General features: G+C 43.8%; 1 protein-coding gene across 2 annotated transcripts; it reads right to left on the reverse strand.

Annotated features, from left to right (window-relative positions):
• Positions 1 to 1,329: 1,329 nt before the first annotated feature.
• Positions 1,330 to 13,453, reverse strand: MSL1 (MSL complex subunit 1). Of its 2 annotated transcripts, XM_077779167.1 has the most exons (9): positions 12,632 to 13,453; positions 9,952 to 10,175; positions 8,510 to 8,892; positions 6,556 to 6,603; positions 6,036 to 6,100; positions 5,335 to 5,402; positions 4,772 to 4,896; positions 4,528 to 4,600; positions 1,330 to 3,891 (listed from the first exon to the last, which is right to left on the reverse strand). In XM_077779167.1, the coding sequence occupies exons 1-9, from the start codon at positions 13,397 to 13,399 to the stop codon at positions 3,801 to 3,803; spliced, it is 1,845 nt and encodes a 614-aa protein (XP_077635293.1). In that variant the 5' UTR covers positions 13,400 to 13,453; the 3' UTR covers positions 1,330 to 3,800. The 2 variants fall into 2 exon arrangements, with proteins under 2 accessions (XP_077635293.1, XP_077635294.1); XM_077779168.1 differs by lacking the exon at positions 6,556 to 6,603.
• Between the last annotated feature and the right edge of the window lie 7 nt (positions 13,454 to 13,460).

A 13,460-nucleotide genomic window follows, 5' to 3' on the forward strand; every position in this document is an offset into this window, starting at 1 on the left:
CATGCAAGATGTGTAAGGTATTAGTGTACCTACAGGAGTGCACATTAATAATACAGATCAAACAGAAAAGTCACTATCCCATAGTACAGGATGCTATCCCATGTAATATTTTTACAAGTTACATGGTTAAAGATCCTGATGTTTACCAAATTTATAGACAATGTGAAACCTTCATTCTGAATGCCTTTGTAGATAGATTCAGGATCCAAAAAGATCTTAACAAGTGGTCAAATGTGACACGCTGTAAATCCAGCTGCAAAACCCAGCTTCTGGAGTTCAAAATGGAGGATGTATGCTTTCATAAGTGAAGGAAGGGAAAGGAAAGGAAAGGAAAGGAAAGGAAAGGAAAGGAAAGGAGAAAAGGAACGGAAAGATGGAAAAGATCTGGAGGGTTTTTTCTATCACAAGGTAAATTGATGCCAAAAGGCTGCCAAGTATAGTGTATAAATAAGGAAAGTGATAACCTGCCACTTTACCTTTCAGTCGTTTGGTCTGGGTTCAATTTTTCTTTTTTTTTTCCCCTTTTTTTTCTAAGTAGGCTTCATGCCCTGCGCAGAGCCCAATGTGGGGCTTGAACTCACATCGTGAGATCAAGACCTGAGCTGAGATGGAGAGTCTTGACACACTTAACTGACTGAGCCACCAAGGTGCCCCACGGCTGGGTTCAATTTTTAAATGAACATGAACAACTTGTTCACTCAGAGGGAACTGAAAAATTCAAAATGTTTGCTTTTGAGGAACAAGTGTAAGCTCTCTGAATGTTTACCATGAAGAGATTTGAGATAGCCACAGCAATCTAACTATTCAAGAGACTATGAGGAACAGGAAGAATTGATCTTATTTGATTGCCATCACCCTCTGGAAGGCAAACCAAGAACCAATGGGTTTGAGTTACAAAAAGTTAGATTTTATCAGCAAGGAAGGATTTTCTAACATTTAGAGGAAAAATGCATAGAAAAAAACTGAAAAATTGAAGCAGAAGCTGGACTTCATTTGTCTGGAATGTTGTCAAGGGGAAATCATGTATTAGTGGTCAGACTAGATGACCTCTAAGGTCTTTTCAACTAGGAGGTTTTATTCATTTGGACCCCAGGCACCAAGAATCCTATCCTAGAATCTCATTTTTAAGGTTGCCACTGACCGCACGTGTAAGAGAGAACACAGAACAAAGAGATATGAGAAACACACATTGTGCTCATACACAAAAGAGAAAATGGTGTGTTTCTCCATTTTTGAAAATGATTTCTTTTTCTAATCTTTTAACATCTACAAGCAGAACTGTTTAATGCTTCCCAATAAATCTAACAAATTGAAGCAGAAGTTCAAAAATTAACAGCCACAATAGTTTATTTACAATTGAACTCTTTATAAGATATTTACAAGACAACCAATTTTACACATCAGAAATGGTATCAAAAGTATGAATTACAACACAGACAACAATATGAAATGGGCATAAAACAAAGCTGAAGTGGACAGACAAGCATTTTCTCTTTTTAATTTATTAACACTAGCTTAAACTTTGTTAAAGAAAGAAACAAAGAACTATGTTTTAGGAGAATTGCAGGGCCTTAGTTGAAGATTGAATTTCACAGTGTTGTATCCCATGTAGGGAAAAAATAAGACTAATTTTCCCCCCACACTCTAACACACTGTAATTTCGCTCTTGGAACTTTGCTAATCTACTCTCCAACCTCCTCAACAAATCTCAACACATCCAAATCAAAGGAGAACTGATCTAGAAGAGGGGACAATAAAATAAGCAGTCCTAGGTATAGGGAGAACCAAGGAAATAGAATCCACTTAAGTCTGGCCAGATAGCACCTCATGGATTCCTCTTAGTCTAGCTCAATTTCAGAATCTGGGGAGTTCCCTTGGTAGGGCACAAACATAAAGGTTAAATTTGCTAACCCATATCCAAATTAGAAATCCGACAAACGCTGAAAATCAGGAAGAAACAGAGGAATCAAGGAACAACGTAAAGAGACACTGATTGGTCTTTTTTTTTTCTTGGGCACATTATAAAGGAACATAACATAGATCAGAGTAGGAAAGCCAAACAGCTTGCCATATTAAAATGATGGAGAACAAAGAAAATCTGGCCCAGTTTTTCTAGAAATCTCCTTCCTCCCCTTAAGGTGTGAGATGAGAGCCCCTAGTGGAACAAGTCCTATTTCTCTCTACACTCTTGCTGCAATGAAGTTCAAGGCAGCTTCCCTTGTGGAGAGCCCACTCTCCTAAGCAGATGGAGTTACAAATGAAAACCTGTAGACACACACACACACACACACACACACACACACACACACACACACAAAAGGAGAAATAAAAGCAGCAAGATCATCCAAGAATACTACATGTGCTGCCGGAATAACTCCTTTAAAAGTCAAACCCAGGGAGCACAGATCAACATCTCACAAAAATCTTTAGCAGTGGGAGGCCCCTGAGGAACTTTTCTTTTCTTCCCACAATGGTATCCCCGTTCTCTCATGCTCCGCTGATGGGCCGGCCACACACCCTACATACCTTGGCTTCTCCTCTAAAAGTGCTAATAATCTGGGGACATATTCTCTTCAACGATAAAAGCCCCTACCTTCTAGGAGATTAGACCCCTACTCGTTTTCACACAATAGTCATGAAGACTAAAGAAAGGCAATTCCTATATATTTAAGACCAGAGGTCTTGGCTCTATTTTCCTTCCAGATAGTTACAGGGATCTTACACTGAGACCAAAGTGGCCTGGAGTGCTGTCCTGAAATTTTTTAACAAAATGGGGGGTAAGAGGGACCAAGATAATACACATACAAATCTATTTTTACAAAGTGAATGGAGAAGCTCATTAGGTACATCTGTTTGTTTCAAGATGTAGACATTTGCCAGCCAAAGGAAGCACATATTTCCACATATACCCCCCCCACCCTCCCTAAATCTCTATCCCATCACCAAGAGCTCAGCTAAAAGAATAAAGCCCAACTAAGGAATACTTGAGAAGTGATGTGACACAAGGACATCTAGACAGGTTCTGGCATGCCATCCTCAAACGTCAACTGGTTTTATTTAGAGTCATAACTTGTCCAAAACTAACCATCCCCATTCTTTTTTCTGAAGATTTTCTTTTTTGAGGGGTGGAGGAAGAAATTCACTTACTCATTAACTTACAAAATAATCATAGCCAAATATCCCTTCCCATACGGCTATATCACAGAATAGTTTTAAGAGAACAACTGTCTTTTCAGACATTTATCTTGAATCTCTTTTCTACCCTGTGAAGACAACTTGCTTTATCACTTCACTTTTTATTCCTCATCTGGTCCTTAAGCTCATGGTGAGGTTGTTTGTTTGTTTGGTTTTAGGGTAAACACCACTATACTCAGAACTATAAGGAAGGGTATACCAGGGCGAGAAGAGTGCCATGCAGGCACAGCTCTAAACGCAGGGGTTGCTTCATCTTCCACAAGTCAAACGAAAAGAGCCCTTTTGCCCCTTTAACATAGGCAAATGTACAGAAGCAGACCCCTGAGGCTTCTGAATCTGCCATCCTATAGATTTAGCTTGAGAGCTCATATTCCCAAAAAGGGAAAAGAAATCCCAATCATCCTCCATAATTCACAATTAGCTCAATGAAACAGTTTTTGTGAAATCAGAGTGATGAAAACAAAACCAAGATCAAGGGAGTATGGAAGGGCATTATCAGCGAATGATAACATACATGAGGACATAGGTCACATATACAGGTCTCTGCCATTCTCTGGGAATGGCATGCTACAACTATCTGAGACAGAAGGTTCTTGCCAACCCAGCTATTTCCTACACGTCCGGTGAGGTGTTTGCTTCTTCTGAATCTCCAACCTGCATCGGCTACGCTCATCCAACCAGGGCAGCTCAAAATTCCTGACAAAAAAAACATAAGGAAATCAGTTTGCAAGACTAGAAGGGATTCAGTGTGGACATAAGATTAGCTCTAAAAAAGACACTATGCCCCTCACCACTCACTAATTCTGACTCCCAAGTTCCAAGTCTGGATTGTCTTTCCTGCCTCAAAGTCAGAGAAACAGTTTGCTATTAAAATGACTGATTAGGGGCGCCTGGGTGGCTCAGTCGGTTAAGCCTTCGACTTTGGCTCAGGTCATGATCTCGCAGTTCATGGGTTCAAGCCCCGTGTCGGGCTCTGTGCTGACAGCTAGCTCAGAGCCTGGAGACTATCTTCAGATTCTGTACCTCCCTCTGTCTCTGACCCTCCCCTGCTTGCGCTGTCTCTCTCTGACTCTCAAAAATAAATAAAAAACATAAAAATAAATAAATAAATAAAATAAAATGACTGAATAATCTATTTCTAACTGAAAAAATAACCCTCCTAGTTATCACTGCAACAGCTAGCTGCCCAGGTAGCCTCACTTCTATCACAAAACCATGGCTATCCCTAAGCCACCTGTTCTGCCTTACATCGAGGCTTTCACGAGGTCTAAAAAGGAGGTGGAGTACAGGCTACCTGAGAGGGGAGGGGGAAAATAAAACCTTTGTACTTACTGCGGAGTTAATTTGGGTAATGGTCGTCCAAATGCTACAACAGGCAAGAAGGGGGTAATCATCAAACTTTCAACTATGGAAGAAAGCCAAATGGGACCTTGTTAGTGACATAGAGGGGAAATGTCTAGCAACTACTCCAAATGCTCCAAAATGCTGTTCATTCATCCAGAGCAAGCTGTACCCTGGAGCCTTGTACCCTTTTCCTTCTTTGAAAAACCTACTCTCTTATGTAGACAAAACTTACCGTCATCTGGCTCAGGGAAAAATGAGGTAACCTCAGGCTCAGATTCCTGAATTCCTTTCTTTTTATACATTCTGAGCTGCAGTCGTTGTAAAATTCTTTGTTCCCTGATCCTCTGAATATCCCATCTGGGAAAAACAAACCAGACAAACAAAACAAACAAACAAACAAACAAACAAACCCAATATTACTGAAAACCTGCTCTATAAAAGCAACTAACACAATCCAGACACCAGGGAGACATGTGCTGACTCTTCTTCTTGGGGTGGGCAGGGCAGGGGGTGGTAAAGTGAACTGTCTGTTGGGTCAGGAAAGAGCTGTGTAGGTCTAGCAGTTCAAATCATGAGTTGGTGTTCCACGGAGTGGAACTGAGGAAGGGTGTACACAAAGAAAAATAAGCCAAACATCTTTACTTACGACAACTACCACTTCAAACTAAGATACTTAACCAACTGGGATGCCAGTAACTTAAGGGTGTTAAGGGCTCCAGGAGTTTTCACAGCATGGATGAGAGAGGTCAGGGTCCTAGGGCTCAGGTGTTCCAGAGCGAGTATCTCTAGCCTCACCTTTTCCTTCTCTTCTCATCCAGCTCCAGTTTTGCATGCCGCTTCGAAAACACACTGTCATCCAGGTTCTGTGTAAAGAATAGTAGCTGATAAAGTATTTATCACCATGTGACACGTGTATACATGAACTCATTTCCAGCTTCCAGGAATGTAAAATCTTTTCCCTGCAGGTCCCACCTGAGTCTGTGAGTTCTATGGATGTCATGGGAACCTCCTCGTAACAGAGTCAACAAAACACATACTCTTCTCCCCACACCCACCCTTGTAGACTGTTCACATTTCAAAATTATTTCCTTAACTTACCAAGGTGAAAATCACGTCAAACTGAAATAACCCGTGAGACTGCCATAAACCCTCCCTGCCTCCATACTTTGCAAGAGTCTGTTTTAAAGAGTCAAATGAGTTTGGAATACATAATTTTGTTGCTGAGTGGTACACACTAATTTTTCTACTTAGCACGAAACCTCATTTTGTTTTGAGCACTCCCTAGCTACTTAGTTTTGAATAAATCATTTTACCACTCTGAAACTCAATTTTCTCTTCTATATAAATAAAAGAGTTGCATTAGATAATCACTCAAGTTCCCTTCTGGCTTTAGAGTTATTGAACCCATCCATCTAGTTACTATAACACATTCAAGTTAAACCTCCACTTCTACTCTATCCCTCACTCCCCTCCACTGACAGGTCTTGGGTACCTACCTCCAAAAGGTCTGAAGGATTTGGGTCCCTTAGAGGCTCTACTGAGTGGTCCCTCCAAGAAGGAACTGAAAAAAAAAAAAAGAAAGAAAAAGAAAGGGAGGAGGGGTGGAACCACTCTTAAATCCAAGGTCACACACCCTCCTACTATTCACTAGGACAAGAGGTCTCTCCCCAGATAAGACCAAGTTACCAAGTGATAGGAATCCATTCTATGGCCTCGCCTGAAGCCATATTCAGTGTCCTCGCTATGGTATAAACCTAAAATGCCAGTGCAGCAGTCTGCCAAACACAGGATCACAAAAAACCCTAAGCCAATACCTGACAATTCATATAATGGATGCTATTGCAGTTCCTGAAAAACAACTGAAATTTGTAGTCATTTTGAAGTCTATAGTGTAATCATACACCAAGGAATCTCACTCTCCCACATCCAACTGACGGGGAACGCAGCTCCCACCATCCACCATCCCCCCTCGGCCCCCACCCCAGGCCCAGCCAGCACAATTCCTATTCTACTCACCAGCCAAGACTGAAGTTTCTCCTGCAACACTTGATGGCATCAGACACCCTAAATAATGCAGGAAAGAAGAATCATCTCAGTGTAAAAAGAAAAAAAGCCCATACCCAAAATGGAGGAAAGGATCATCACTGAAGTTCTCACTAGGAAGCCATTTTGGTTTTTTTGAGTTGTTCTTTTGAGAATTTCTCTCTGGGGGAGGGGAAGAGGGAACAACAGACAAAAGAAAAGAAAATAAGCCCACCACTTTTTTTTTTACACTGAGACGACTTCTTTTCTTCATTATTTAGGGTGGTTTCCCTGCAACAGTTGATGGCCAAGGATATCAAACCTTAAACTCAGAACATGGCAGGTGAGTAAAAGTTGACCCTATTTTTCAAATAAAAGATCAGTGTTCTCAAAACTTACATATGTAGTCTTCTTAAACAGCTCCCTCCTCCCTCCAAACAAACTACCTTGCTGGTCCAGCCTGAACAACATGCACAAAGACTTTGGCTTCCTTAGAACAAGCCATTGAGCTTCCTCTTGAGATAGGGGCATCAAGAATAAGGATTCACATGTTTATTCACAACTCAGGCTCCTCAAAGGGCTGGGAACCCCCCAATCAGACTCTTTCTGTACTGCTATGCCCACAATCTCAAAGGTGTTTGGAATTTTCTGTACTAGGACAGATAGGGTTTTCAAAACAGCCAGTCAAACAGAAGAGCTCTGGACCAAGCCATTTCCCAATCCCGGATGGGAAGTTGCTTCACGGTTTCTCTTAAGGTGTTACACAGCATTGCCACGGCAGCAAGAAGGTTAACCATTAAGGATGAACCTGTTCAACTGACTGAACCAACAAAAAACCTGAACCTAGATCAGGATCCTGGTCTATCTCATGTACTCAAGTGTGAGGCCTGATGAATTTTAGATAATTAAGAAGAGTAATCTATCTTCCCCACTTAATTTTGTCACTAGAACAGCCAAACAAAGCCTGGAGAATGCTCTTGTCTTATTGGAATGGATTCCCATCCCCATCCCTGCTAGGGCAAGACACAGTGGTAGAAACTCGGGGCTGTGGCTCTATTCAAGAAGGCTTCCCCCACCATCACCCTGGAGTACCCACAGTGACCGTCAGACTAACATTACACAATTCAAGGCACATTGCAGTTACTGGTTGATGTAGGAGATAAGGGAGCATCTCTCTGTGGAAGCCATAAAGAAAAAAAGGGAATGAAGACCAAGGTCCCACACCCCACACCCTCCCCAAGCAGCTCAGATATCCCAAGATAGTCCTTATTGTTTGAAAAATAGTTTGTAGACCATTTTATTTAAATATATGAACAACCAATGGGCTACTGCAATCCAAGTAAACTCTTCACATTTAGAACCTTTGTGAAGTATAGTAAGATAAAGTAAGACTGTTGGTCTTTGGCAGATTCCTCCTGCCCCCCAGACCGGGACATAGAGATACAGATAAATGTTTATATAGTTAAAGAGCGGAGGCCCAGGTGAAATTCCCCACCCCAAGCTTGCTCCCCAACCCAAAAATTACCATTGGCCCCTGAGAACACCCAAAGACCACCCTCCCAGGTTTCACACAATATCAATTGCAGGAACAGTCGTGCATGGCAAAGTATAAGTTCTATGCATTTCACAGCACAGAAAACCCTTCTTTCAGAGGGCATGCAAGTTGCCGGAGATTACACCCCCAAGTCTGGTGCTCTTGTGATGAGCAACTTACTGGCAAACACATCTCCCAGTGTTGTAAGCAGGCAAATACATTGAGCACATTTTGCTGTAATTCCATCTATTTGCAATGCCTGCACAGTGTCTGTCTCTGGCTGTTAACTTACTCATTCTTGACAGAACTCTGCTTTATCGATTGCACTTTTTTAAAAATGCCAAAGGCATTTTCACACTTGTTAGCTTGACCGCCACCACTAGGGTATAAGAGCAAGTGTTCTCTATGCCTTACTTGCTACAGTCTCCTCCTTCTTTGGAGAGGATTCCCGTAATGGTAACGGTGATGGGGGAGGCTGGTGCCAACGACACAAATACATTTCTGTGGTGGAAAGGTACGGCAAATCTTCTATCTCACTTGAGAAGGCTTTCTCCTTGGGATGGGTGCTGGGTCCCTTCTGGGGAGTGGAGAGTCTTGGCGGGGTGTCCACTGAAGACCGGGGCTTTTCTGGAGTTTCTTGGCTCCTCAATTCACGTTTACAAACAGTTTCAGATAAGGAACCACAAGGTTCCTCTTTAATGGGAGAGTGCTTAGGAGTTTTTGTTTTGACTTTTGAAAATTCAGGAGCCAGCTTTTTAACAGGAATCTTTCTTTCTGTACTTCCAAATGGGGATTTCCTATTAAATAGGGAAGAAAACATTATAAAATGTATTGACTCTTAAATAAAATCTGAATTGATTACATTTTGGGGCAAGAGAACAAACTAGTTCAGCCAAAGTCAGGAGCTTAACTGACTGAGCCACTCAGGTGCCCCAAGGTATCTAAATATCTAAACATCTGGTTCAATTGGCTACCATGAACAGGAACGGTCTCATGTTTACCAGTATATATGACAGGCCCTCAGTCAGTCTATTGAACAAGTGAATATCCATAAACCTCTAATAGGATCTTATTGCCGACTACATTTAAAAAGATTCCTAGTTTATTCAAGACCCTTTAGCTAACATTAGGTACCACTACTCTGTGACCTATTTCTAAAATTCCTGTCAACCAGAGACCAGTCTCTTATTTTTCCCACCAATTCTATACCATGTTAATTACAATCTCTATTTCGTTTTTCTTGCGGTCTACCGGCTTTCTTTCTCCCACCAATCTCCTCTCCCAAACCCCCATTCCCAGAATGCTGTCTTGTTTCCTACTTACCAACCTAAATTCTATACTTCTTTTTCAAGATCCATCTCGCCCTAAAAGGTTCACTATTCTACCTCAGAATAATCTTTAATGTCTCCAAATCTCACAAAACTTAGTTTTGCAGTTGAATTCCAAGTTTGCAAAATTTATGCCACCTTTACAGCTAGACTAACTCTTTGGCTCCAAGGACAGTTAGAGCTTACTTTTTTGTCCACCAGGGTACCTAACACCATGAAGGAATCGCACACTTCCTAACTTGAAGTCAACTGCTATAGTTTTCTTTAAGAAACTCAGCTGCCACATTTGTTGCCCATTCTCTTTGTGATATACTATGCATTCTGGAATTACTACTGTGACCAAAATGTTCCTAAAAGATTTTTATAGCCTGCAAGAATGTTTCAAGATAGTTTCTCAGCATGGAAGACCTCATAATTCAGGATCTGGCTGTATTAAAACCAATTCATAAATCTCAATCCCCTACTCTCAGTCACTGGAAACAAGTGTCCTCATCATGTCCAGACAGTGTAACAAAGTTCTCTGCACACCTTTTGTGTCCCTTTCCACTCCGCCCACAAGAGAAAGGCTTGGGAGGCAGAGTCTGGGATGTCTCGGAAAGCTCCGGCTGGCACTCCAGTTTAATTTTCTCAGATAGCTCCGTTTCCTCTCTCTCTTCAGTTTCATAGCCCTGAAACAGCTTGTGCCTTTCTTTCTCGTTATCCTTCTTTACCAGCTGCATCCGCCTTTCCATACGTTCAATCCGAGCAAGGAGCTAAAAGAGAGAGTGCCAAAATGCAGACTTAACACACAAAAATTTACATCCAGGTACTTAGTCTCATTTAGGCATCGGTATGGTCTTCGGCCTTTTCCCATGGACCATAGCAATGTAACTTATTTTTAATAGGCAGACATTAACCAGAGTAGTTTTCTTTAAACACAATAGAGAAGATAAGGTACTCTGCTTAATTTTAGGGCCAACCTAGTTGAGGAGGGGAATGGGGGAATTTGTAGTTCATTCTTTGAAAGAAGATCCTCTTCTCTGGGAGGGGCCACAACATGCCTTTCAAAAGGCATGGTCTCTGCTACTGCTAACCATGTGGCTCCAAGTCAGTTTGGGAGTTTCCAGAAGTAACCTTATGTTCTTTTAGGAGGCCCTAAGTTTCTCCAAATCCTATCCTCTCTACTTTCACTCCAAAACGCCATACACAAGGGCAAAGTCCAAAGAGTATATTGAGAAGGAATTAAAAGCTCACAGTCACACTGCCACGAGGGATTTGAAAGGGGTAAACAGGGCATTTAAACAACGAACACTCAATTTGGAAGAATTATAATAGAAATCAGTACCCATAATCCCCTCTATCATGAAATATGCTTATTTCTTTACACTTGAGATACCAGGAAAAAAATCTACCTATTTATCAAAATATTAATTAAAACAAAGTCTTTTGACTCTAATTAAAGAGAGGACTATACAATCAAACAGAAAATGGAAGTCTATTATCATTGAAAACTTGACATTAAAAAGTTCTGAGAAAAGGTGCCAACTATGCTCTACACTATAGTAAGAATTTTATTTGGGTAGACAGTGATATTAATGTTGTCTTCATTATATCTACTTAGCTGCAGAGATTTCAGTAGAGGCCAAACAACAACTGGAATAAGAGAAACAAGCTTAAGCAATGCTAAGACTGCAATACACAACAGAAACAGTGAATGCCAAGTTCAGACTGATAGTCTATCCTTAACTCACCCCACTTTTACTGCCTAGGAAAGTCTGCAAAGGGGCCATTACCTCAGGAACTGAGCATAAACCTCCACAATCAGCAGAGAGCCCCCCAAGTCAGCCATACTCTCATTTCATCTCCTTCTGTTCTGATTCCCAGCCTTAACTCAACCACGGTCTGTGGGTGACATTTCCTTGATTTCTTCTCCTTCACTGGTCCTTCTCTTCCCCCGTCACCCCCTCCCCCCATGTAAGGATATGATGTGTTGTAATTACAGACCATCACACCCCTAGACTGCAGTACAGTAGCTGAGCAGGGCCACCTCCATGTTGAGTAACTTCCACAAATCAACACCATGAGATGTTTTAATGAGACCTGCCCCAGCTCCCATTCCACCTTGCAGAATGCATTCTCCAATAAAACAGCCGCTGCTTGATGCGATTCATTTGTAAAGCAAACAAAATGAATAGCCCTCTGCTCCCTTGCTCAGCCCTTGGCGCACACAACGCCAGAGAGAGAGAGAGAGGGAGAGAGAGGGAGAAAGAGAAAGAGAGAGAGACTGCTGCAGCCTGAACACAACAATTGTAGAAACCATGTTTATTTTTAGGCAGCTGTAAGGTATGCTAGCACAGTAATACACCCCCCCCCCACACACACAGTTTTCCTGATATCTGAAAGAATATGTTTTAATGCACAGGGCGCTCTTGATTACTGCTGCAGTGAAAACAAGCCTATATAGTCATGCTCCTCAGAAGTACAAAGAAATAATAAATTACTGCCCTACTATCTTAAGATTCTAAAATAGGGATAGGGGGGTACTTAATACATTTAATAAACTTACTTTCCCCTGATGCCTTAAAATCTACCAGTCTCTCTAAACACAATGCTTGTACAAGGGAGCTAGTCAGTGGGTCATGTTTTATAACTCAGATTCCCATTAAAAACTGTCTGAAATCAAAGGCAGTCATTCTCTTCATATAATTTAAGAAAACTAAAATGGGATTCCAGTGTGAATCACCTCTGCCTCTTTGCCTGTTACAAGGCCTGCTGCTCTCCTCTCTAAAGATGCTACAGCAGTGCAACAGCTGCTATGTTCCTCTCCTCTAAGAATGCATTTCTAAAGCAAAAGCTCTTTCATTTAACCCCTTCCATAAAGCCCCCACATATGCATTCCCACCTCTGCATTTTCAACCCCTCGCAAATCAGATCTTTTCCCACTCTGAACGTCTTTCCCACAAGTCTGGGGCTGTCATTTTAAATTAACCCTTTGGCACCTGAAACCGCCCCTCCCCCTCCCCCTGGGAGGTTGCCCTTTAACCCCTCCCTCAGGCCCAACGTGTCTCTGAGCCTGGCTCCCGGGGACTCGACACTTAAGATACTCCTTTGCTGGCGGCCAGCCTCCTTACCCCTAACCAAGGGATACTTTAACCTCCTACAGCCCCCTTCCCCCGAGCATGCGCACAACTCGCTCTTCATCCCGAACGCCGATTAACCCCTCCCGTACCGTGTCTCTCTCTGACTTCAGCTCCTCGATCTCCTTTTCCTTGGCCTGCAGCTGCTGCTGCTGCTGTTCGATGAGGTCCAATTGCAGCAGAAGGATCTGCTTGAGGCAGGCGGCCTGACTGGAGGCTCCCGAGCCGCCGCCACCCCCGAGAGGGCTCTTCCTCATACTCTTCCATCTGCCCTCGCTAGCCGCCAGGGTCCCGGCGGTGGCGGTGGGCGCGAGGGGTGGCGGCCCCGGCAGAGGTAGTGGTGGGGGTCCCGCCGGGTCCGAGGCGGTGGCAGCTGGGGGAGCCGCCCCACCCTTGTCCCCAGCCCAGGGCGTAGGCTCTTTGGCCGCCGCCACGAGAGAGCCCGTCTGAATGGGCAGCACCGCCTGATACTTGGGTCGGGGACTGCAGCCGGCTCCCGCGGCCGCTGGCTCCCCCCCAATGCCGGCTTGTTTGGTGGCCGGGGGCGGGCAGGGCAAGGGCACCGAGCCGCCCCAGCTCTCTTCCTGCTGCCCAGGGGCCGCCCCGGCCGGGAGTAACAAGCCCCGGCCCTTGCCGCCGCAGCCGGCCGGGGAGGGCGCGGGGCTCCCGCCCTGGGAGGAGGCCAGCGGGGGCCCCGGCTCCTTGAGCTTACGGTGCCGGGGGAGGAAGTGGGCTTCGGCCGCCCCGGGCTCGTCCTCGGGCCCGCCCAGCGCCGCAGCCCGCTCGTAGTCCAGTCGCTGCTCAGGGTTGCCGCCGGCAGGGGCCGCGGCCGCCTTGAACACTGCGGATCTCATGGTCATAGTGGTCCGGAGCAGCGTCGGGGACCGAGACGGAGGAGGGGGTGGGGAAGGGGCGAGGTGA

This window comes from Crocuta crocuta, unplaced genomic scaffold (genome assembly GCF_008692635.1).
Source record: "Crocuta crocuta isolate KB4526 unplaced genomic scaffold, BGI_CrCroc_1.0 scaffold68, whole genome shotgun sequence".
Taxonomy (NCBI): domain Eukaryota; kingdom Metazoa; phylum Chordata; class Mammalia; order Carnivora; family Hyaenidae; genus Crocuta; species Crocuta crocuta.

Bases quoted from the DNA above. Each gene is read 5' to 3' on its own strand.
- MSL1 (XM_077779167.1), bottom strand. From the start codon at position 13,399: ATGACCATGAGATCCGCAGTGTTCAAGGCGGCCGCGGCCCCTGCCGGC. The intron at 6,604-8,509 runs GTAAGGCATAGA...TGCATTATTTAG, and splicing joins GAAGGAGGAGACTGTAGCAA to GGTGTCTGATGCCATCAAGT. The intron at 4,601-4,771 runs GTAAGTTTTGTC...TTTCTTCCATAG, and splicing joins TTTCCCTGAGCCAGATGACG to TTGAAAGTTTGATGATTACC.